The sequence below is a fragment of the Rhinichthys klamathensis genome, unplaced genomic scaffold (assembly GCF_029890125.1).
Source record: "Rhinichthys klamathensis goyatoka isolate OS25496 unplaced genomic scaffold, OSU_Roscu_1.1 h1tg000110l_1, whole genome shotgun sequence".
Lineage (NCBI taxonomy): Eukaryota > Metazoa > Chordata > Actinopteri > Cypriniformes > Leuciscidae > Rhinichthys > Rhinichthys klamathensis.
This window is the reverse complement of record NW_026606648.1, coordinates 1,913,887-1,939,799: the sequence shown is the minus strand read 5'-3', so window position 1 is coordinate 1,939,799 and position 25,913 is coordinate 1,913,887. Positions and strand designations below refer to the sequence as shown.

The 25,913-nt window shown below is 38.6% G+C and overlaps 2 protein-coding genes across 4 annotated transcripts; one reads left to right on the top strand and one right to left on the bottom strand.

Moving 5' to 3' along the window:
• Positions 1 to 2,345: 2,345 nt before the first annotated feature.
• xkr9 (XK, Kell blood group complex subunit-related family, member 9) lies at positions 2,346 to 7,860 on the bottom strand. 3 transcript variants are annotated; one of them, XM_056254118.1, is made up of 4 exons: positions 7,591 to 7,860; positions 6,085 to 6,521; positions 5,147 to 5,349; positions 2,346 to 3,095 (listed from the first exon to the last, which is right to left on the bottom strand). In XM_056254118.1, exons 2-4 carry the CDS (start codon positions 6,396 to 6,398, stop codon positions 2,467 to 2,469), a joined length of 1,146 nt encoding a protein of 381 aa, XP_056110093.1. In that variant the 5' UTR covers positions 6,399 to 6,521; positions 7,591 to 7,860; the 3' UTR covers positions 2,346 to 2,466. The 3 variants fall into 3 exon arrangements, with proteins under 3 accessions (XP_056110093.1, XP_056110095.1, XP_056110094.1); XM_056254120.1 differs by having other exon boundaries at positions 6,085 to 6,513; XM_056254119.1 differs by lacking the exon at positions 7,591 to 7,860 and adding an exon at positions 7,394 to 7,473.
• A 912-nt stretch (positions 7,861 to 8,772) lies between these two features.
• tram1 (translocation associated membrane protein 1) lies at positions 8,773 to 25,785 on the top strand. Its single transcript, XM_056254110.1, has 11 exons — positions 8,773 to 9,013; positions 10,465 to 10,528; positions 11,033 to 11,154; positions 11,316 to 11,432; positions 11,542 to 11,600; positions 14,273 to 14,357; positions 14,546 to 14,616; positions 16,022 to 16,126; positions 16,279 to 16,422; positions 18,123 to 18,268; positions 25,102 to 25,785. Exons 1-11 carry the CDS (start codon positions 8,891 to 8,893, stop codon positions 25,173 to 25,175), a joined length of 1,110 nt encoding a protein of 369 aa, XP_056110085.1. The 5' UTR covers positions 8,773 to 8,890; the 3' UTR covers positions 25,176 to 25,785.
• The last annotated feature ends 128 nt before the right edge of the window (positions 25,786 to 25,913 follow it).

Below are 25,913 nucleotides of genomic sequence, written 5' to 3'. Positions count from 1 at the left end.
CAGTACAGTCTAAATTTCAGCTCAAGGTTTAACAATTCTCCATGATGGCAACAAAATCTCCTGTTTGGATGAGGCAGTATTTATGTTAGCCAAGAGGATTTTTTGGAACAACAGTGCCATCTTGTGTCAGTCTTATTTTAGTGGTAGTGATTGAACTAACAGAAAACATCAGAGGCCCAGTGCAAATTCTGGTTTGTGAAGATAAACTAGCCTATCATTCAAAGTTTGGGGTCAGTAAGATTTTCTTTTTAAGGAATTAATACTTTTATTCAGCACGGAATCCACGGATGCATTAAAGTTATCAAATGTGACAGTAAAGACATTTTTAATGTCGATTTCAATGAATGCTGTTCTTTTGAACTTTCTGTTCATCAAAGAATCCTGAATAAATGCATACATAAGTAGCCTAATGTTCATCGGGAGTTTGGACAAACTTTTATGTTAGCTTGACAAAGACTCGTCTGAAGTTTGAAAGTTTTATATGCTTCCTATGTTTTATCATGTTGCTAACAAGTTTTATATTGTTAGCATGTTTGTCTTAGGATGTGCTTAACATTATTTTGCATGGCTATGTGCGATGTTTTAGTACATTGCTAGCATGAATTAGCATGTTTCAAGCATTGTAGAAAGTTACTGGCATAAATTAACATGTTAGCCTACTAGTCTTGCCAATTGCTAACAAGTTGTTAACATGTTTTAACACATTACTAGTATGTTTAAGAATGTTGCTAGCATGTTTAATAAATTGCTAGCATGATATATCACGTAGCTAGCATGAATTAGCACATTGCTAGCTGGCAGGTTTTTCACAATGCTAACATGTTTAAGCATGTTTAGCCAATATAATAAGAAATGTTTTTTTTGAGCACCAAATCATCATGTGACTATGGAAGCTTGTTTCCGCCACAGAATGAAAAATAAAAAAGGTAATTGGGACTTTTTATCTCACAATTCTGACTTTTTTTTCTCACAATTGCGAGTTTACATCTCGCAATTCTGACTTTATTTCTCAGAATTGCGAGATATAAAGTTAGAATTGCGTGAAATAAAATCGCAATTGCGTGTTATAAAGTCAGAATTGCGAGATATAAAGTCAGAATTTATTGATAATAAAGTCGCAATTGCAGGTTATAAAGTCAGAATTGCGTGAAATAAAGTCGCAATTGCGTGTTATAAAGTCATAATTGCAAGATATAGTCAGAATTGATTGATATAAAGTTGCAATTGTGTGTTATAAAGTCAGAATTGTGTGATATAAAGTCGAAATTGCGTGTTGTAAAGTCAGAATTGTGAGATATAAACTATTCTGAGGGGAAAAGAGTTAGTCTTTTTTCCCCCTTAGAATTGGCCTGATAACTCGCAATTGCGAGTTTATATCTCACAATTCTGAGAAAAGATGTCAGAATTTAGAGATATAAACTCGCAATTAGGCCTATGTGTTATAAAGTCAGAATTGCGAGATGTAAACTCGCAATTGTGAGAAAAAAAGTCAGAATTGTGAGATAAAAAGTCGCAATTCTGTCTTTTTTTCTCGCAATTGCGACTTTATTTCTCATAATTGCGACTTTATATCTCGCAATTGCGACTTTATTTCTCATAATTGCGACATTATATCTCGCAATTGCGACTTTTATTTCTCAGAATTGCGACTTTATATCTCGCAATTGCAACTTTATTTCTCAGAATTGCGACTTTATATCTCGCAATTGCGACTTTATATCTCGCAATTGCAACTTTATTTCTCAGAATTGCGACTTTATATCTCGCAATTGCGACTTTATTTCTCACAATTCTGACTTCATATCTCGCAATTGTGAGATAAAAAGTCGCAATTATTTTTTTTATTCAGTGGCGGAAACAAGCTTCCATATGTGACACTGAAGACTGTAATGTAATGGCTGCTGAAAATTACCATTACAGGAATAAATGTAAAAAATAAAAATTCTGAAATATATTATTTTAAATTGTATTATTATTTCACAATATTACAGTTTTCTGTATTTTTGATTAACTAAATGCTGCCCGACTGAGCATAAACTTCTTTTAAAAACATAAAAAAATCTTATGACCCCAACTTTCTTTCTTTCTTTCTTTCTTTCTTTCTTTCTTTCTTTCTTTCTTTCTTTCTTTCTTTCTTTCTTTCTTTCTTTCTTTCTTTCTTTCTTTTCTTTCTTTCTTTCTAAAACTTTTCAGTAAACACAAACTCAAAGTCAGTGTGCGTAGTATAACTTTGTGTTTGCAATCACTTTAGGATTGAAAACTGAACAGCTTTACTGGGAGAGGATGAAATGAACAGAATGTAAACATTGGCAGAAACGTATATCCATCATTATTACAACAAAAATGTTATACCTGAAAAATCAGATATCATTCCATAGCAGCTTTTTAAACATAGATCCTTCATACTTGACCAATTCCAGCATAAATATAAATATGGACCTTTTTATTAGTTTATGATCAAGAGTATTATATTTGTAAAAAACGATCTAAACGAGTTGATTTTGTCTCTTGTTTCAGTCCATCTATTCCGTCTATCTCTTCTGCCACATATCCACGAGGGTGCAGGAGACTGTAATAGAGTGCCAGAAAACCCAGTCCGAGTGAATTTGTTATCAATATAAAAAATAGAATGGGCTTGAAATAGTCAGTCCCTTCAGACTCCGGCTTGAGCAGATACAACAAAATAGGTGCAGCAAGATTTTGACACACACTGACAATATAATACACAGTCATGGGAACTCTGGTATTCACTCCTTTAATGTTAAAGAAGGTAAAAACCAGGATAACTCCAACAATGGCTCGATAAAGATGTTCAAGGACTGGTGAAATGCAGAAATCGGTCTTCTCCACAAATGCCCAGGTGGTTCCCACAAACCATATCAAGGCCATTGCTAGAGTACTGAAGGGGGAAAGCATGATGAAGAGGGTGAGGCTGAGGATTCGAGGGGTTATGGTAAATATTTTGTAGAACAAGTAGACAGCTGTTGGGATTCCACATGGCATCTCATTAATGTGAGGTAGAGAGCGCCGTAAACACCGCCGATAATCCACCGTGGCCCAGGCTATGTTGACGAAAGACACAGCCATGCTAATGTCTAAAAAAAAGGAGATTTTATTTCATTACAAATCAGTCTTTTACACTGATATATAGACATACAAGGGGTCATATAATGGTACATGCACTTTTACAAGTTGATTGTACTGAAATGTGTGTTGGCAGTGCCTGTACACAACCATCATAAAATGATAAAAATCCATCCAGTGTTTTTGTTTTAATCTCCTTATATGTTTTCCCCTGCCTCAAATTGAGCCGTTCGATTTTGTGACGTCACACGCTCGGAAGCCCCTCCCACGAATGTTGATTGACAGCATCGTTTCAACACAGACCCGCCCTCGCTCATGAGCGAGCTGTCAATCATAGTCCGCGCGGATCGGCGCGGTCATTGTTGATATGCTGGAGCACTGTCTATGAGCAGAATGGCGTCTAAGCGATTGTGGTGTTCTGTTCTTGGGTGTAATAACGAACACAGCAGTCATTTTAATGTTCCTAAATCCGAACCGCTGAAGACGCAGTGGCTGAGTTTGTTTTCGAAGGGAATATTCCCCACAAGCAACGTCAATGCTTTCATGTTTGCGCGAATCATTTCTCACACCAGACTGCTTTATAAACGAGGGTCAGTATGAGCTGGTTTTGCTAAGAAGCTGCTCATGAAAAAGGATCGGTACCAGCTATTCGTGTTCCTGCTGAACCTCTAGAACAACTGAAGTGAGTGTAACGTTTTATTAAACTTTATATTAATATTTATATTAATCTTTGCAAATCGCTAGCTGCACGCTTCACAATGAATGCGTCTAAGGTTTACACTTAGGGTACAGCATTACGGCATGTTTTCTATGTATGATGTTCTCAATATAATTCATAATCCCACGTTTATACTGAACAACGCGTTATGGTTATTGTGTTACAAACGGTGTACACACAGAACAGAGAGGCGGGGTGAGCAAAGCTCATTATCATTTAAAGTCATATGCACTGAAACGGCGTGCTGAAAACAGAGCTGTTTTTGACCAAGTAAAATAAGTGTTTTCTTACAATACTAATGAGAATTTTTAATTAAAGTATATTACAAACTTTTAATTTAGACCCTAAAGAATCATACTAGCTTGTACAAAAATGGCATTATGACCCCTTTAAAAATAAAGAGTGATCCCATCAAATAACCATTTTTGGTTACACAAAGAACAGTTCTTAAAAGTATCCTTTTTTTCTTAGTGTAAAGAGCATTTTAATAATCTTATTTTCCATTTCCAATCTTCCAATTCCATTTGCCATTTTACACTAATAAGAACCTTTTGTGGAATGGAAAAGTTCCATGAATGTACCTATAACATCTAAGGTTCTTCTTGGCACCATTGATGAAACACAAGTGTAACTTTTTTTTCTTTTAATTTCTTTTCTTTTTTATAAGTCTAGCATTAATTTAAAATATAAATAATTTGTACAATTTTAAATGTCTATACTGTCACTTTTGATCAATGTTTCTTTGTTGAATAAAAGTATAAATTTCTTTAACAGTAGAGACTGCGGACAGTGTTGTGGAAAGGTACTTTTAAAAGTAATGCTTTACAACATTGCTTTACTCCCTTAAAAAGAAACTAATTGTGTAACTGTTTTTGGAAATTAATGTTATGTTACTTTTGCTTTTTTTTTCGCACCTGGGCTGGGCTCCCTGTGTTTTTTTTAATAACAAAAAAAAGTTTGACAAATGTAAAGGGCCTTTCACACCAAAAGAGAAATAAAAAAGCCTAACGCTGAAAGAAATGCAAGTTCATGCCTGTACAGTAGAGGGCGCAGCTCAAATAAACCTTTCAGCTGTGCTGTTATTATGGATTGCAGAAAAATAGAAGAAAAAAAATGAAACAAATGTTATGTTTATCTAAAGTCATTTGCTTATTGAATGGGATTTATTTTTTAATCAACGGGGGAAAAGTAACTTGCATTACTTATTTGAAAAAGTAACTAAATTTGCATTACTTATTACTTGAAAAAAGTAATCTGATTACATAACTTGCATTACTTGTAATCTGTTACCCACAACACTGACTGCGGAAGTACATGTAATTATTGTATCTGTGCAGGACTTACATTGCAGATTAGATCGATGGTTGTGCTCCAGTATGATATAGACCTGCAGAACGAGTTGAGGAACGCTCTCCAGGAACGTCTCAAACATGCGGAGCATGCTCAGATCCGTAGCGAGGGCGAAAAGGTGTAGGCCTAACTGCTCCACCTCTTGAGTCTTGCCTGAACACAGGGTTTTAAAACTCTTCTTCAGGAGATGGTAATACCTTAGAGTAACAGATAGGCCAAAAGATTAACTCGATTTGTAAATGTTTGCATCAGCGTTATAAAAAATAATACAATTTTACCAAGTAAAGAAGTGTGGAGATGCTATATGTTCATTTCCTTCCTCTTAATTTAAGAACTAGTCCACCCACATATGAATCTTCAGTCATCATTTTTCTCACCCTCATATCTTTATAAGCTTGTTTCCGTCAAAGAATAAAAAACAATTTAAAGAGTAGTTATGACTTTTTTCTTGCAATTGTGAGTTAATATCCTGCAATTCTGACTATTTTTCCAGAATTGCGAGATGTAAACTCACAACTGTGTGTTATAAAGTCCGAACTGTGACGTGTAAACTCGCAATTGCGAGTAAAAAGTCAGAATTGTGAAATAAAAAATGACCTTTTTCAATTTTTTATTCTGTGCATTCTATACTTTCCAAAACTGCGACTTACTTTTTCTGTGAAAAACTAAATTAGGCATTTATTCAGTGTTTTTTTTCTCAGTGTTGTTTTGGACCCCATTGACTTTCATTGCATGAACAAAAACAGCTGAAACATTCCTCAAAATATATTCTCTTGTGTTCCACCAAAGTAAGACATTTATACAGGTTTGGAACGACATGAGGGTGAGAAAATGATGATAGAATGTACTTTTTTGGACGATTTATCACTTTAATATTTGGTTCGAGTATCTAAGTTCGAATTGAGTCACATGATGAAGTAGCATGACGTTACCTTGTAAAAATGCCTATCTGCAGTACATGTATCCCGATCAGATGGGGAGTGGACAGACCTTTGTCAACAACTTCATCATTTTCCTTATCATCTTTGAACCATGCATAGCTGAATATCTGTATGCAAACAGATCCGACCAGAACAAACACAAGAGTCAGTGCGGCCCAGGTCGCATGACCGCTTCTAAAATACTGCACAGATAACAACAGGTCTGATACAATGTCTCCTAAATAAAATAATGATCCAAAAATGGTGCATAGCCATCGAAAAGTGGTAAATCCCCCTCCAGTTGTCATGATTGGGATTTGGGGCATTTGATGAACGCTGATGGCAGATTGTGCTTGTTAATGCTGAATATGTAGATAGACATTTGGTTCCTGTCAACGAGAACAGCTGCTTGACTCATTCCCTTCATGTCTTTATCCAAAACTGATAATCTGTATGGAATGAGAGAGAGAGATCAGACGGACATCAAAACATTGTAGAATGTTTTATACCAACTGAAATACTGCTGTGAATGAATGAACCGGCTTATTGATTCAGTTCTTTAAGTGCTACTTTCATGTTATCTGAATGTGTTTCTACTATCTATTTATGTTTTGGACTTTGTCCAGTACAAGCCACTATACACGATGAATAATGAATGCTAACATTATGTAATGTGTTCAAAATGTGCAGCACACTATCAGAACTAGCACATTTGGTTTCAAAAAACACTTTTAATAATATTCTGAGTTACATCATGTGATCAAAAGTACCTTTTCATTGAGGTCCTGAAATGTCATTTTTATGTTCTCAAACTATTTCAAAATGGATTGGTAACACTTTACATAAGGTTTAATTCATCAACATTAGTTCAATGCATTAGTTAACATGAACTTACTATGAGCATAACCATTGATTTCCGGAGTCAATAGCTACCGTCTGTCATGGTTACCAACATTCTTTTGTGTTCAACAAAAGAAAGAAACTCATACAGGTTTGGAACAACTTGAGGGCGAGTAAATGATGACAGTATTTTCATTTTTGGTGAACTATCCTTTTAACTAATGTAGTTACCTAATGTTAAAAATTAAACCTTATTGTAAAGTGTTACCATTGGACTTTTATGTTTGTGTGTTTCCTTTTCTTTATCATGCAAAGCACTTTCATTTTCAAAGCGTTTTCATTGTCTATGAAATGCTATAAAAAATAGGCTTGTCTTGCCCGTCACATGGTAGAATTTAGCTAATAAATACATATTAAATGTTGACATTTACTATTTTTAAGAAAACATCCTGAAAGTACATAAATCAAGTAGGCTACTTACTGTTAACATGTTGTGTTGTGAAACAACATTTGACGTAAACACCGGGACAAAATGTATTTGCTAATCCTTCTTATACAGCAGTTAACCATGTCAAGCCATAAACTGTCACTTTGCGATGTTCCCGAGTGAAATATTAAATCAGCACATTTCCTCTCAGTAGCTTTCAGTTCAAATTGTAAGTCCCATTCAAAACTTACCCGAGTTTCCATTCTTCTACGTGCTCCGTTGCAGTGACGACGAGTCTCTGCTTTCTTGATACTGTGTCATTTCTCATAATTCAGATGACGGTGTGTGTAAACCACACCCATCTGAGCTAATCATACAGTTACTGTGTGATGTAATACACACCAAATACGTCTTTAGATATACACTGCTGGTGGACCAATAAGTTATCACAGCAATTATTCATTCCCTGACACTTTGAATACAGAACCAAAAGAAGAAATGCCTGCCATTCCCACAATTATACTCTCAGTCTCAGCCTTTCTATTCTTCTCAACCAGGAAATAACTGTGCATTCGGGTCATGCTTAGATTCTGATCTGAAACTAGCAATTAACTACCATCTAACCACATCTTGTCAAAGTGCTGTGCTCATGTGGGTTTGGCCATTGTCAAAAATGAAACGCAGGAAATGCTTTGGTATGCTGCTTTACACGTTCTACAGTAACCAACAGACTTCCAATAACTGTAATTCATGTTGCAAAGGCCTAGAAGTTATTTCATCCCCTTATTAAAAGCAAGTTTTCATGTACATATCGAAGCTACTGATTTTATTTTATTTTTTAGGAATATGGAGCACAATACCATCCACAACTAAGAAAAGATATTTAAATACAGGAATATATTATATGAATATTATATTGGACCCTTTTCACATTTCGAGGGTTCTTGAGGCAGAAGTCATCATAGTTGAGGAAACTTCTATAGTATAGTGGTGAATGGAAATTACAACATATAAGGAAAATATCCATAATAGCATTTTTATGACTTTTCAAAAGAGTAAACAATATGAACCATATCAAGAGCTTGATTACGGTGGTCAGAGAGAAAGATTTCAAATTTGCCGCCAATCCCTCAGCCGTTGTATTAGAAATGACGGACACATCAGCCTCAACTAGTTTTTCTGAAATGTAATGCTAATACTTCCATATACTTTTGTTTATTAACAAAAAGGACGTTTATTATAGCCATAATAAACCTAATAATACCTCTATTTATTTGTATTCTTTGTATTCACTATAGAAAGGGCTCCCTGCTCCTCTCTAACCACTATAGGCCCTTGGCCTGAGAATGAATCAAACTTTTCATGTCCTCCAGTCCAGCAGATGGCGCTACTGCAACGTCTTTCATTGTATAAAGTGGCTAAAATTGAAAAAGGATAGAAGAAGAAAGACAGAAGTAGGCGTTAAGACTGACGTGCCTGCCAGATAACAATAGTGAAGACGTGTTCCGCACTCACACACATACACCAAAAGTTCTCTCAACATCCACCAAGATGGGAATCCGAAAAAAGAACAACAAGAACCCACCGGTGCTCAGCCACGAGTTTGTGATCCAGAACCATGCGGATATTGTGTCTTGTGTTGCTATGGTGTTTCTGCTGGGTCTAATGTTTGAGGTGAGAATCCACTTTTATTTCATTCATTCAATGTTACAGATTTAACATTGACAAAGATGACAAATCAACCTGATCAGTGTTTCTATAAGAAACCTATAGCGGATCTTTCTTGTTCTGTCATAGTCTGAACAGATCCTTTCACTTCCTTTAACTGCAGATGAAACGGTTAACGTTACTTTTTGGGTTTACCTTAAATGTGCAGAATGTTTACGTTCTTTTGCATTTCTGATTCATATAAATGAATCTTATACCGCAGGGTTTAGCCTATTATCACGCTCAGGTGCTACTGCATTATTCCATTGAAATAGTTGGGAATTTTGATTCAAAGAAACATGATGCACGAGCGAGAGAGAGAGAGAGAGAGAGGGAGGGAGAGAGATATGAATCGCCTATGAAGCGATTTAAGGAACTTTAAAACCCGCGAGATGAAAAGCACGCGCAAATGTGTTACATTTAAAGAAGTGTTGGCCGGAATATTTGAGACTTGATTTGTAAAAATGATTACGTAACATTGTAGCTGCACTGATACTTTTACGCGCAAATGAAGTGTTACGTGGCAATCGGAGAATGACTGAGCGCTGTCATCGGTGCACAGCAGCTGGAGGGCCACGATTTTTGCTAACAAAATACTTTTACTGATAGCAACATAGTGATTTTACACTCTCAGCCCTCGTTACTTAGGAATGCGAGTTTGCAAAACCGTTAGATTTGGACGTTTTCTGAATATCAGCGCCAGTACTGGTGCATCATGGGAAATAGAGTTTACAGTGCTGAAACGGATTTGGTGCTCTTAATGGGAATTTCTAAACAGATGTGTCTTATGTGTAAACGATATCTTTAAGATTGTGTGTATTGTATGAAAAACTGATTATAATTGCTGTATGTGGCTTACAACCGTATCATTAACTGAAAGGAACAAGAGGTTGCCCAAAAATTATATTTCTGTGACTGACTTACCCGTCACGTTGGTTAAAGGGATAGTTTTACATTTTTACTCGGCCTCAAGTTGTTCCAAACCTGTAAGATTTTATTTCTCCTTCTGCTGAACACAAAATAAGTTATTTTGAAGAATGTTGTTAGCCAGACAGCCATTGACTTTCAACAACTAACATTACCGTCAACTGTCTGGTTACCAACAATCTTCAAAATACCTTCCTTTGTGTTCAGCAGAAGGAGAAATAAAATTCATACTGGTTTGGAACAACTTGAGGGTGAGTAATTTAATTTTTGAATGTTCATTTTTGGGTGAACTATCCTTTTAAAATCTGTATGGCCTATTTTCTGTAACACTAGTCACTTGCGTTGTAAACCTTATTTTCCATACAGTAAAAATGAATAGTGAAAGAGACTGACTGACTGCCATTCTATAATGACAGGTGTCTCATTTTAGAGTGAAATATTCCTTTATTCATTTGTGTATTCACTGCCCTTTTATGTTTCTTTCCATGTAGATTACATCAAAGGTAGCGGTTTTGTTCATAACTGTGCAATACAATGTTACAATTCCAGCAAATGGTAAGTATGTGGTAAATAACCTCCAGTTTATTTTGGTCTGTTTGCATAGCTTGAGTATAAATCATTTTTTGTCTATTTATTTATTATTTTCTGTCAAAATTGTTTGTTATTATGTGTGCTATTTCTGTTATAATAATTAAAACACCTCAAGGTTAAACAGAATGGTTTGTTCCAACAAGTTTTTGTCTAGTAATGAGCTGATGTTTGATGCCACTTACACTTGCTGTGGCTGTTCATAAGTTAGCTCAATAATTTAAAAAACATTTATAACAACATACGTTTGCTTCATCATGATTCTCTCCTTATATTTTGCAAGATTATTACTCAGTTCCAAAGGATCGAACAATAAATTGTAAAATCAACTGCATTGGCTCTGTTCATTATCTTTCTTTTTGAGATTAAACAAACAAATCAGATATCAGTTGTCTATATTTGATTAAATCAAGAAGCTGAGTGGCTGAGTGTGCATGCATGCTTATGTTTTGTTTGTAATGTGGATTGTAGGGGGCCCAGAGGAAACACCAGTGAATTACTTCCATTATGGTCTGAAAGATGTGGCCACCGTCTTCTTCTACATGTTAGTGGCCATTATCATGCACGCCATTATTCAAGAATATGTGCTGGACGTAAGTATCCCGATGTGAATGAATAAGCTTACTGTAGCTGAAATGTTAATAGCATTTGTGCATAAATGTTAATGTGTATCTTAATAGTGTTTTGGTGCAACACTGTTAATACTAATAAATGGTTTGATTTATGCCATTTACGTGAATCCATGACTGTTCAGAAAATCAACAGGAAGATGCACTTCTCCAAAACCAAGCACAGCAAGTTCAATGAGTCAGGGCAGCTGAGTGCATTCTACCTCTTCTCCTGCCTGTGGGGAGCCAGCATTCTTGTCTCTGTAAGAGCTTCACTACTCTGTTTCATATAAATAGGAGCTTATGTGCAGGTTGGTGTTTATAGCCGTGTCTGAAGGATTCATTTATTCACTTATTCTGCTTAATCTGAAGGAGAACCTCCTGTCCAACCCCGTCAGCCTGTGGGACGGCTACCCGCACACTCTAATGCCGTAAGTACTGCTGTCTGTGCTTCTGTGAAGTGCAGACTATTTTAAAGGTTAGTCACCCATCAATGAAAATTCTGCCATACTCACCCTTATGTTGTTCCAAACCCATAACTTCAGAACGCAAATTAAGATATTTTTTAATGAAATCTGAGGATTTTTGGTCCCTCCATTGAAAGTCTATTCACCCAAAATGACTCTTCAAAACTTTCATAAACCGATTGTAAAATAAATCCATATGAATCAAGCGGTTTAATGCAAGTCTTCTGAAGAGACACGATCGGTTTATATGGTGAACAGATTTAATTTAAGATTTTATTCACATATGAATATTGATCAGCGAATGTACATAAATAACTCAATTTTGGTAATTGGAAGCTCAAGCGTGTTTTCTTGACGCACAGGAACCAATGAGGTTCATTCTCGTGTGTTACGCAGCACATTTGAGCTTCCGCAAGAACCAATGAGGTTTGTTCTCATGGGTCAAGCAAGTACGGTTGAGCGATCTCTTCAGAAGACTTGGATTAAACCGCTCGATTCATATCATTTTATGAACGTTTTGAACGGTCAGAGTTTTGCGGAATAGCCTTTCAATGGAGGGACAGACATTTTTCAGATTTCATTACAAATCTTTTTTCATTTGTGTTTTGAAAATTAATGAAACTCTTATTGGTTTGGATCGACATGCAGTGAGGAAAATAAGTATTTGAACACCCTGCTATTTTGCAAGTTCTCCCACATGTCCACTGTGAGAGACATAATCTAAAAATAAAAATCCAGAAATCACAATATATGATTTTTTAACTATTTATTTGTATGATACAGCTGCAAATAAGTATTTGAACACCTGTCTATCAGGTAGTATTCTGACCCTCAAAGACCTGTTAGTCTGCCTTTAAAATGTCCACCTCCACTCCATTTATTATCCTAAATTAGATACGCCTGTTTGAGGTCGTTAGCTGCATAAAGACACCTGTCCACCCCATACAATCAGTAAGAATCCAACTACTAACATGGCCAAGACCAAAGAGCTGTCCAAAGGCACTAGAGACAAAATTGTACACCTCCACAAGGCTGGAAAGGGCTACGGGGAAATTGCCAAGCAGCTTGGTGAAAAAAGGTCCACTGTTGGAGCAATCATTAAAAAATGGAAGAAGCTAAACGTGACTGTCAATCTCCCTCGGACTGGGGCTCCATGCAAGATCTCACCTCGTGGGGTCTCAATGATCCTAAGAAAGGTGAGAAATCAGCCCAGAACTACACGGGAGGAGCTGGTCAATGACCTGAAAAGAGCTGGGACCACCGTTTCCAAGGTTACTGTTGGAAATACACTAAGACGTCATGGTTTGAAATCATGCATGGCACGGAAGGTCCCCCTGCTTAAACCAGCACATGTCAAGTCCCGACTTAAGTTTGCCAATGACCATTTGGATGATCCAGAGGAGTCATGGGAGAAAGTCATGTGGTCAGATGAGACCAAAATAGAACTTTTTGGTCATAAATCCACTCGCCGTGTTTGGAGGAAGAAGAATGATGAGTACCATCCCAAGAACACCATCCCTACTGTGAAGCATGGGGGTGGTAGCATCATGCTTTGGTGGTGTTTTTCTGCACATGGGACAGGGTGACTGCACTGTATTAAGGAGAGGACGACCGGGGCCATGTATTGCGAGATTTTGGGGAACAACCTCCTTCCCTCAGTTAGAGCATTGAAGATGGGTCGAGGCTGGGTCTTCCAACATGACAATGACCCGAAGCACACAGCCAGGATAACCAAGGAGTGGCTCTGTAAGAAGCATATCAAGGTTCTGGCGTGGCCTAGCCATTCTCCAGACCTAAACCCAATAGAGAATCTTTGGAGCTCAAACTCCGTGTTTCTCAGCGACAGCCCAGAAACTTGACTGATCTAGAGAAGATCTGTGTGGAGGAGTGGGCCAAAATCCCTCCTGCAGTGTGTGCAAACCTGGTGAAAAACTACAGGAAACGTTTGACCTCTGTAATTGCAAACAAAGGCTACTGTACCAAATATTAACATTTATTTTCTCAGGTGTTCAAATACTTATTTGCAGCTGTATCATAAAAATAAATAGTTAAAAAATCACACATTGTGATTTCTGGATTTTTTTTTTTAGATTATGTCTCTCACAGTGGACATGCACCTATGATGACAATTTCAGACCCCTCCATGATTTCTAAGTGGGAGAACTTGCAAAATAGCAGGGTGTTCAAATACTTATTTTCCTCACTGCAAGTAATTAATGACTGAATTTACATTTTTGGGTGAACTATCCCTTTAAAAGCTTAGCGTGTTTAAATCTGAAGAAATGGAAAATGCTAATTAATGGTGGGAAAGTGATGGTTGTTTTTGAAATGGGCCATAAAATGATGGAGGTTCATATTCCACCTCGCGTCACATCTGCCGATCCGCTGCATGAGCGCTCATAAGTTACATCTTCTTTGGTAAACTGATCTGCTGAGCTGGTTCGCACCGAGAAGACAGTTCAAAAGCTATCTCAACGCTCCTGATCAAATTATCTTGCATTAGTCTACCTCTAATTCTCTCTTCTGATTTTTGTAGACCTACTGTATGAAACACACAGCTTGCAAATGCAATTACCATTGACATTTGATTTCCACGAGTCGTGGAGATGCTGAAGAACTTCCTTGTCTTGTTTTAGGTTCCAGCTGAAGTTCTACTACATCTGTCAGCTCGGCTACTGGCTTCATGCAATCCCCGAGCTCTACTTCCAGAAGGCCAAGAAAGTAAGCAAGCAAAGTCAACGTAGTGTTTCCAGTGTTGAGGATGCACAACATGCACTGAAACCTTATTCATGCATCCTGTTATTGTGACGGGACCAGTTTCCTTCTCCAGAGGTTCCTTTGTTTACCAAACTTTTACTTTACGGAAATTGACAGAAGACATGACAATGTTGTCTTGTTTTATTTTTCAGGAAGACATTCCTCGCCAGCTTGTTTATATAAGTCTTTACTTGGTCCAAATTGCAGGAGCCTACATTCTGAAGTAAGCAATTCATTTGTCATGTTTATTAATCATAAACAGTTGTCAGGGCACATTTTGTTCTACAACATAAATTGCACGTGTTCACGGTGTAAACATTTTCATTGAGGACTGGAGTAATGGTTGCTGAAAATGTAGCTTTACATCACAAAGAATAAATTACCATTTAAAAAATATCAAAATAAATATCATTTTAAAATCAAAAGCAGTTATTTTAAATTGTAATAACATTTTACAATATTAGGTTCTGTGTTCTTGCTAAAATAAATACAGCCCCGATGAACTTAAGAGACTTCTGTTAAAGGGATAGTTCACTTTGAAATACATTTTTGGTATGTTTTAGCTTTCCTCAAGGGCATCCAAGATGTAGGTGTCTTTGTTTCCGCAGTATTTTCAATTTTGATATTTTTAGGTCAAACCGTTCTTGTCTGTCAGTCATATAATGCAGGTCTATGGTAACTTCCTCAAAGAGCATGCACAGAGAAGTCCAAATTAAACATGATTTAATGACTCGTAAATGTATGTACACATTGATGGCCTAAGACACGAAACGAGCGGTTTGTGTGAGAAAACGAACAGTATTTATATCGTTTTTACCTCTTGTAAACACAGCCACGTCCAAGTGATCTGAGGGCGCGGGCGCTTCGGTCTTTTCCGGCAAGCGCCGGAAGTGATCTCTCGCGCGTGTACGTCACTCATTGTTTACACAGAACAGAGATTGTAGGTAAGACGGCTAATTAAAATGGTACTAATTTTCGCTTATCCAGGATGTTTAAACCGTCATAAAAGAAAACAATTAAAAAAATAAAAAATAAAACAATTGTATGAGTGACGTACACGCGCGAGAGATCACTTCCAGCGCTTGCCGGAAAAGACCGAAGCGCCGGCGCCATCAGATCACTTGGACGTGGCTGTGTTTACAAGAGGTAAAAACGATATAAATACTGTTCGTTTTCTCACACAAACTGCTCGTTTCGTGTCTTAGGCCATCAGTGTGTACTTACATTTATGAGTCATTAAATCATGTTTAATTTGGACTTCTCTGTGCATGCTCTTTGAGGAAGTTACCATAGACCTGCATTATATGACTGACAGGCAAGAACGGTTTGACCTAAAAATATCAAAATTGAAACTACTGCGGAAACAAAGACACCTACATCTTGGATGCCCTTGAGGTAAGCTAAAACATACCAAAAATTAATTCCAAAGTAAACTATCCCTTTAAACATCAAATATTTTTGAGTGGCTCTTATTGCCCCTGGTTTAGGACATGGTGTAAAGTTGACATGACTGTCATTAACAGATGAAATAATTACAAAACCATGCATAGTGACGATAATTACACTTTTCAAAGACTAATAATGTAGTAGTTTCACTCATGTTTAAACCATTAATGATGTATTTCCAGTCTGAACCGGTTGGGCCTGGTGTTGCTGGTTCTGCATTACTTTGTTGAGGTCCTCTTCCATGTTTCCCGACTCATTTACTTCAGCAATGAGGAAAGGCAGACCGGGTGAGTGCCATTCATTTGACACAGCAAGTCCAGCTAATAAACACTTTGATTGATTTTTACTGTGCAGATATGAAATTACAAATGAATATTAGCACAATTCTGCGTTTGCAAGGATGTTTGACCATTATGAAGCCTTTTGTGTATGTTAACAGGTTTTCAGTGTGGGCTGTTCTATTTGTGCTGGGCCGCTTGTTGACTCTTTCCCTGTCTGTTCTTACTGTGGGCTTTGGGCTGGCCGGAGCAGAGAAACAGGGTCTGAACATCGCTGAGGGAAGCTTTAATGTCCTGTTTGTTCGGTAAGCAGAGAGATCTTCATCTTGTGTCACGAGGACGGCTGAAGTATACTTTGGGCTTTACACTTCCTCACTGCAGTGAAATGAATAGATTAATCATGCAAATGTTTTGAAGCATTTTGGATTGCTATTTAGCAACTGCTGTTTTGATTTTGTTTTCCAAGATGCAATTTTTAGCACCTTATTATAAGCCAAGTGCCTTACATTTGACATGGTTGAATTTCTGTAGAGCTTTGAAGTAGAAGATTCTATGAATTCAAATGGTTTGTACTGTACAGGTTATGTTGTATGTGCAACACTTTTTTTTTTAAAAGGGATAGTTCACCCAAAAATGAAAATTAACCCATGATTTACTCACCCTGAAGTCATCCTAGGTGTATAGACCTTATGTAGCCACGCCCCTTTTCCGCGCTGAGCTCATTGTCTTTTGACTTCCGGTCTGTATTTTCACAGCGATCTTGCGTAGTTATGAATGAACGGCTCGTTTAAAAAATTCCCAAGGTCCATTTGTTAAGACATATGCTTTACAATGCTTATCATAAACATTACAATGCTCATGATAACTTTCGTTAACTCTACGATAAGTAAATCAACTTTACCAGCTAATTACTCCTGGACAGCGATGCCATAGAAATATACAGAGCGACCGCAAAAACGGAAGTTCAAAGACAATATTCTAAAGATGGCGGCGCCCTCGTTTCTCTGGTGCATAAGGTCGATATGACATTCTTCTTTCAGACGAATACAATTGGAGTTATATAAAAAATAGCCTGGCTCTTCCAAGCTATATAATGGGAGCCAATGGGTATATTTTTTGGAAGTCCATCAAAGCGCATCCATCCATGATAAAAGTGCTTGGCTCCGGTGGGTTAATAAACGCCTTCTGAAGTGAAGCGATGCGTTCGTGTAAGAAAAATATCCATACTTAAAACTTTATCGACTAAAATAACTAGCTTCCGGCAGACGGCCGTACACATCGATTTACGGCGAAAGACTAACCCTTGAACTTTGCGCACAACGTAATGACGAACGCGGTTGCCCAGCCCAGTTTGTTTGAACCGCGAGAGGCGTCAAAGCTTGCGCTACTCCTACATCCTACGTCATACATCATCAAGGGTTAGTCTTTTGGCCGTAAGTCAACTTGCGTAGGGCCGTCTGCCAGAAGCTAGTTATTTTAGTTGATAAATTTAAATATGGATATTTTTCTTACACGAACGCATCGCTACACTTCAGAAGGCGTTTATTAACCCGCCAGAGCCGTGTCGAGCACTTTTATCATGAATGGATGCATTTTGATGGACTTAATACCCATTGACTCCCATTATTAAGCTTGGAAGAGCCAGGACATTTTTTTAATATAACTGCAATTTGTATTAGTCTGAAAGAAGAATGTCATACACCAAGGATGGCTTCAGGTTGAGTAAATCATGGGCTAATTTTAATTTTTAGGTGAACTATCCCTTTAAATCTGATTTGTAGAGTGAGAGATGTCAACACAGTCATTTGGGCAGAAAACAAAACTTGGCATCATATATAAAAATTTCCATCATAACATGAATATGTAATCGCATTGTAAAAGCTTTTCTACTGGAAGTGGACGTTTTGGATGGACGTGATTTAGTTAAACACCAGATGATGGAAGAAGTAATGATGACCTTTTGCTTGTATTATTGTTGGATTTGTAATGGCTCTGTTTCTCTCAGGGTGGCTGTCCTGGCTGCAATATGCACCACTCAGGCTTTTATGATGTGGAAATTTATCAACTTCCAGCTGCGACGATGGAGAGAGCATGCACAGACTCAGACCTTAAAAAAGAAACTGTCGTCTTCTAAAAGCAAATCAAAGAAAGGTCAGTATTGCCCACTTAAGATCTGATTGTACTGTTCCAATAGGCTATGTGCACAAGCGTAATTTCGAACTTCCGCTATTGTCAGAAGTCGGCATGTCAGTTTCCGGTTTACGGCTGTTCATCCGCATCCGCTATAAACGAACAAGATGAGTGCTGCTGTTGTACGAAAAAAAGAGTTGTTAAACACATCTAAGTTTCTAAGACCTGTAGGTGGATCTATCATCTAACGCCCGTTTCACACATACCCCGTTTGCAGTGCGTGTTGCGGTGCAGGAGCAACGCGCGCTATAGTGCTTTCACATATGATGCGTTTGCAGTGAATAACTGATCCGCGGCTGTACCACAAACACATACTTACTTTTTTTATTTAGGGGTGTATTCACACCTGCCTTGTTTGGTTCGATTGAATCGAACTCTAGTTCGTTTCCCCCCTTGGTGTGGACCTTTTGGGCAGGTGTGAATACAGCAATCGAACTCGGGTGCGGACCAAACAACCGAACCGAGACCCAGCTGAAGAGGTGGTCTCGGTACGGTTCCAAACGAACTCTGGTACGGTTCGTTTACGGTGTGAACATGAACCGACCCAATTGCAAGAAAGCACTGCGCCTTTGAGTTAAAAGGCTTCCGTAGTTGGAGATTTTGGCATAATGGTTTGTGTTATTGTTGTTCAAGTGCGAAAGAGAATTCCATTCCGGCGCGCTGTCTGGCCACACGATACTGTTGCGCGTCTTTCTGTGCGTCATTGGAATGGAATGAATGAGTGTGTGCATCAGGACATTCACATACAGCGCGTTCTCTTCAGTCTAATCGCGCATAGATGCAAAAAAAGCTTTTGCAGTTCATAACGATAGTTACAATACAAGGATGACGCTGCATTAAACTGGACAAACTTAAATCGCAAGCGTTAACATTGACAGCACTTGTTAGCAGTAGCCTATATACAATAAGAATCTCATTATTTGAATGTGTGAACATAGCCCTATTAGCCCCTCTCTATGAAACAAAACTTTATACCTTATCCGTCTTCTGCGCAGTTTCTTCATATTGCGTTTGTACAGAATAACACAAAATTAGTAAAATAACAAATATTGCAGTACGAAATATCTCCATGCTGAACCTTTTTTGCACTTCCTGATTTCCCTACTTGAGAATCCTTGTCCAATGAATGGACGACCTTAGCACACGTGTGGTTTTGTTGACAAATTTTGGTTCACTTGCAAAAAGAGCAGTGTGAAAGCGAACCGTACCAAAAAAAAAAAAAAAAAAATAAATGTTTTGGTCCGGACCAAAGCAAGTGAACTATCGGACTTTCCTGGTGTGAATACACCCTAAAATCCAGAAGTTGTGCTGCAACTTTTATTTCAAAAAACGTTGTCAGCATTGCGATTCTCTTTGTACACACTCTTTAATGGATGTATGCACGTTTAAACACAATTTAAAGCTGCCGTCGGCAACAATTTTTTTGGATCATATTCAGTGAAATCGACACTATAATCTGACAGAACAACATAAATAAAGTGGTTTTAGAAAAAAACCTGAGCTTCTAACTCCACCTGGAGCATGTTATTTGTTTTGCAAAAATCCACAGTTCCCGGTTCATCATGTCCAATCAGCGCAGGGGGGTGTGAGATCTGACTGTCAATCACAGATCGGGCACACGCCACCCCTCGCGCACGTTACAATCACATGCACACGCCTGAAGTTCACGGAAGTTCCCGCAGTAACAAAGAGTGATGGCGGAAAATCAAGTACGCTCATTTAGAGTATAAATGACGTTAGCAATTGCAATCTATCGGTAGATTAGCCAGGACAGCATACCTCCAAATACTCCATGGTGTTGATGGATGCTGATGAGACGGGCGCGTTCCAGGGCTCTCAAGTTTTGAAGACAGGTAAGAGTGACACCCAGCCGACGGGGGGTTGGATACATTTTTGTCATTGGTTGTTGCGTTAAATCTTACCCAGATACAATAGTGCTATTTTCTGATTGGCTATTGTGTAGCTCGACGAACAACACCAGAGGAAACGCGCTTGATTCATGCCGGTTCCACAGTGAGAGCGGCGCGGCCAGAGTTTTGGGCGCTGCGGCATATTAAATATATTTCAAATAGTTTTTCAGCGTGAGAAATACAATGTGTGGCGGGAGAGCGTGACAAAAGACCGAAATGAATGACTGTCACGCTCAATGCGTGACACTTGAGAGTCCTGGCGTTCACTGAAAATCTGGTGCACACGCACTGACGAGCATGAACTGGGTGGGAGGGTATCCGTTGATAGTGGGGGAGGGGCATTCGCTAGTTGCATAACAACGGAAATAGAATTTCCGGTTTGTCTGCGGTGAGCTGGATCACTTCCGGTCACTGCTTCCGTCAATGGCACTCGCTTACTTAACCGACCGTTCAGCATAGTGTAAAAAAAACACACGAGTCTTTTTGGTATTAAAACAGGTGTTGTACCGAATTCCGACTCGCGGACAAATCACACGCCCCTTCGCGTGCACGCGCCTCTCACATAAATACGCGCTGAAGCGAGTTTGAATGCACTTCCTTTGCCATATGCGTTTATCGATTGATTTTTCTCACAGCAAGCACCCAGATCCTGCATGAAAGCTTTGTCTACACTTACATAAATTAACAGAAAGTGAACTAGTGTGGATAAAAGATGCAAACAAACAAAAACGTATGGCAGATCGATTAAAACAATAAACTTCGACGGGTAAAGCTACCATAATAAAGCTACAGCTTCATTATGTCGCCTTAATTGTAGTTTTCCTTGATTTACCCCGGTCTTCACAGTCTTCAGATGACTGTGAAAAATAGTAGTACCGGTATATTAAATGCATTTATGGTGAGATTACTACATTTTATTTAATGAAACGCATTTATGGTGAAATTACTACATTTTCAGGTCAATCTTTGTGCATTTTGACCACGAAACATGCTGTGTCACTTTAATGCAGCACAGCAGAAATAGATTCGGTGCAGTAACGATCGCTGTACTGCTGTTATACGTGCCGCATCTGGAACGGTGTGAAAAGTGAAAGCCCTAACCTGTTAACATGGTGCGTTAGGAGCACTGCTGTGTGCCACTTTGCTCTGCTTCAAGTCGCTAACAGCCATTTGAGCTTCCACCGCTTCCCGGAAAACACCAACCTTCGTGCGCAGTGGCTGCACAAAATAGATATTTTGGGCGATGCGAAAAAAAAAAAAAAAAGTAAGTATGTGTTTGTGGTACAGCCGCGGATCAGTTATTCACTGCAAACGCATCATATGTGAAAGCACTATAGCGCGCATTGCTCCTGCACTGCAAACGGGGTATGTGTGAAACGGGCGTTAGATGATAGATCCACCTACAGGTCTTAGAAACTTAGATGTGTTTAACAACTCTTTATTTCTTACAACAGCAGCACTCATCTTGTTCGTTTATAGCGGATGCGGATGAACAGCCGTAAACCGGAAACTGACATGCCGACTTCTGATAATAGCGGAAGTTCGAAACTACGCTTGTGCACATAGCCTATTGGGGTTGGGCGATATGACCAATGATCTAAGTTATTTTTATGGCTGCAGTCACTTTATTTTACTAATATCCAACTGACATGCATCTGTTTTTTCTCCCAACTGTTTTTTCACTTAAGACTTTACATAAATACTCGCCAACGTGGCATTTTTGACATGGTTCAAGTGCAATAAGCTTTGAAAGATTACTGAATTTGGCATTGCAAAAGGCGTCTTTCTGTGTGCACCTCAGGTGTGTCCACCAGCGTGAGTATTGTGTTGAGTTCTTAAAGGGATAGTTCACACATTAATTAAATTAATTATTATTATTAAATTGCATTCATTAATCACCCTCATGTCGTTCCAAACCTGTAAGACTTCATTCATCTTTGGAATCCAAATGAAGATTTTTTTTTTGATGAATTCAGAGACATAGACCTAGTTGTCTCCATAGACAACTACTCAACTGAAACTTTGAGGCTTCAAAAAGTTCATAAAGAGATCGTAAAACTAATCCATATGAATTGAGTGGTTTAGTCCAAAATGTCTGGAGAAACGATCGCTTTATATGATGAACAGATTGAATTTAGGCTTTTATTCACCTAAACATTCATCAACTCACACATCAGTTGTGGTAAAAGGAAGCTAAAGCATGTTCGCTTGACGTGCGAGAACCAATGAGGTTCATTCTTGTTACGCAGCACGTTTGAGCTTCCGCAAGAACCAATGAGGTTGATTCTTGTTACGCAGAACATTTGAGCTTCCTCATGAACCAATGTGGCTCATTTTGAATGAATGAATGAATGAGGCATTTATATAGCGCTTTCATATGTACTACTGTACACCCAAAGCGCTTTACAATCATATCAGGGGGTCTCTCCTCAACCAGCACCAGTGTGCAGCATCCACTTGGATGATGCGATGGAAGCCACAGTACAACGGCGCCAGTGCGCTCACCACACACCAGCTATAGTTGGAGAGGAGAGAGAGTGATGGAGCCAATTCAGTGGATGGGGATTATTAGGAGGCCATGATTGGCAGGGGCCAATGGGTGGAATGTGGCCAGGACACCGGGGTTACACCCCTACTTTTACGAGAAGTGCCATGGGATTTTTAATGACCACAGAGAGTCAGGGCTTCGGTTTAACGTCTCATCCGAAGGACGGTGCTCTTTGACAGTATAGTGTCCCCGTCACTATACTGGGGCGTTAGGACCCACACAGACCACAGGGTGAGCGCCCCCTGCTGGCCTCACTAACACCTCTTCCAGTAGCAACCTGGTTTTCTCAGGAGGTCTCCCATCCAGGTACTAACCAGGCTCAGCCCTGCTTAGCTTCAGTGGGCAACCAGTCTTGGGCTACAGGGTGATATGGCTGCTGGCATATTTTCTTGTTATTTTCTTGTTACACAGCACATTTGAGCTTCCGCAAGAACAAATGAGCTTCCGCAACGAAACCAAATAATAAGAAGTATATTTAAAGAATTTGATTTTTATAATGACTACATATCTTTCTAGTTATGCCAAGCTCTAAAATATTTTATCGGGTAGAAATTTGAGTGAGTGAGGTACGGCCTTCAAATATTGTTGTGAACTCTGAGGGCCTTGAAGTCAAAAAGGTTGAAAGCTACACAGATATATTTACATACTGCAATATACACAAAATGGCAAAATCAGAAGAGCCCTTGTTCTAATCTTGAAGCTACTTTCTACATTTAATCAGTAAAGTACTTGAGGTTGCACTGTATTGTGAAAGTAGGGTTGTATTTAAAGTATATTGCTTTTATTAAAGCGAGAGTTCACCCAAAAATTCTATCATAATTTACTCACCCAGATATCGTTCCAAGTGCATAAGATTGAATAAAGCCTGAGAGATTTCTGTTCCTCCATTGAAAGTCCAGATAACCACAAGTTAAGATCCAAAAAGGTTATAAAGGCTCGTAAAAACAAATCCATATGAATCGAGTGGTTTAAGCCAAGTCTTGTGATGAGATTTGATCTCTTGATATGATGAACAGATTTAATAGTTTTTCATTTACATCTTAAGGATTATTGACACGCATACATAGAGCACATCACACATGGTAAATGCAGAAGCTCAAACGTGTGTGCAAGATGCATTAGAACCAACAAGGTTTGTTCTAGCTCTTGACACACACATTTTCGTATATTTGTATGTTTTGTCGATCATTGTTGGATCATGTTTTAAATTAAACCGCTCGATTTACATTCATTAATTTTATGATGCCTTTATAACCTTGATAGTTACCTGGACTTTCAGTGGAGGGACAGAAACCTCTCAGGTTTCATTAAAAAATATCTTCATTTGTGTTTTTTATAGATAACCAAAGTGTTATTGGTTTGGAGAGACATGAGTGTGAGTAAAGCCGAGTTCAGACTGCACGATTTTAACCCCGAATTTGGCTCGCCGACAGGTTTTGAGAAATCGCCGACAAATGCCCGAAATCACAGGCAAATCGGTGCTCGTTCACGCGATTGACAATCATGCAGTGTGAATGAGCAAAGACGCGATCTGAGAGAAGCGCCGATTCTAAATCCTGCCGTGTGAAAAGTGTTTCGACTGAAAACTACATCGGCGATGACCGGCAGCCAATGAGAGAGCAAGATACAGGACAGTAGGATGTTCGGGGAGGAGTTAGACCAGAATATCAGTATTTTAATAGATAATATTTACAAAGTAGCCTACACATTTGCTTGACCAGCAGCACATTGCAAAAAATTGTTTTACCCCCAACTCTCTTTGCGGAACACACAATCCTTGCTCTCATCTCCCCAACCATTTCCTCCTGCATAATCTGTTTTTCTTTTCTCCTTTTCACTGCAAATCAGCGCACAGACAATTTTTAATAACAATTTGAGTCTCGTGCGAGAACTCCAGTCTCACGCATGTGTGATCTTGCGTTATTTCCTTATCACTTCTCGCGTGTGTTTGGTTGTGAAATGTAGTTTGCGGACCAGGTAGAAGTTGTCGGTGATACTTTCTTTTGTAAAGTCATGCAGGGTGTGAAACCTCCTGTCGCCGAGCCATCGTTCAGTGTGAACACACAACACAGCAGCAACTGAATGTTACCCCAGATGGTCATGCAGTGTGAAAAGAACAGTGACCCGACTACTTTGAAAATCGTGCAGACTGAACTTGGCTTAAATGACAGATTTTTGGGTGAACTGTCCCTTTAAGCAAATTCATTAAGTGGCATTTTCCCGCTTGGAGACGTAGTCACTGATATTCAGTATATAACAGAACTATAGGGATCTAAACTACAAAATGATCTGCTAATTACTTATGTCAAGCCTCTTCTCATTTGTGTTTGTCACAGCCAATGGTGTGAACGGATCTGTTGGTGCCAGCGGAGCAGATTCTCCCAGAGCGAGGAAGGAGAAGTCATCATAAACCACCCACATTCCCAACTTCTGTACTGGCTGAAATCAGCCTGATCATTCCTCTCCGTTCCACAGTTTGTCTGTTGCCCGTTTCCCCTCTTGTTTATCTGAAAAAAGAAAAGAAAAAAAAACTGCAATATGGCACCTTCCTTATCCTGCTCTTTGATCCTGTAGGATGTTGAATGCTGTATTTCACAAAGCCATCAAACCAGTATGTCTCTTTGCAAGAAGGGCTTAAGGGAAAAATGTGGCATTGTTTTTTTGTTTTTTTTGGAGGGGGTCTTTTTTATTTCGCCTACATTTGTTTCCTTTTTCCAAAGGTCCATACGCTCTCTGCTTTATTTGCTTAATCCAAAACTATGATCCAGCCATACCTCCAAATAAAACCCAAAAGCTGTGGGGGAAAAAAGTAACTTATTTTTATTTTTACAAGTGCCTAACCATACATCATTTTGACAGATCAGAGATGGTTAATCCAGTATTTTAACTTGAGTTTGAAATCAGGGGTGTATTTAAAGTTCTCTGAAGGCTCACAGCTTTTTTCTGATTCTATCCTAAGCATTTGGAACCATGTCTAATGCCTCTTCATTGTGTTGTTGTATAAAAGCATTGTCACACTTTTTTTTCTTTTTCTTTTTTTTCTTCATCAGAATAAGATCACAAGCGCAAACATTCATTTGATGCCTTTTTTTAAACAAATATGGATTCCATTTGTTGCACTGGTCAAGATAATAGTGTAATGCTCCAC

Coding starts and splice junctions, on each gene's coding strand:
- xkr9 (XM_056254118.1), bottom strand. CDS start 6,398: ATGCCCCAAATCCCAATCATGACAACTGGAGGGGGATTTACCACTTTT. Junction 5,350..6,084: donor CAGATAGGCATTTTTACAAG/GTAACGTCATGC, acceptor TGTTACTCTAAG/GTATTACCATCTCCTGAAGA. Junction 3,096..5,146: donor CCATCGATCTAATCTGCAAT/GTAAGTCCTGCA, acceptor CCTTTTTTTTAG/ACATTAGCATGGCTGTGTCT.
- tram1 (XM_056254110.1), top strand. CDS start 8,891: ATGGGAATCCGAAAAAAGAACAACAAGAACCCACCGGTGCTCAGCCAC. Junction 9,014..10,464: donor TGCTGGGTCTAATGTTTGAG/GTGAGAATCCAC, acceptor CTTTCCATGTAG/ATTACATCAAAGGTAGCGGT. Junction 10,529..11,032: donor TGTTACAATTCCAGCAAATG/GTAAGTATGTGG, acceptor TGTGGATTGTAG/GGGGCCCAGAGGAAACACCA.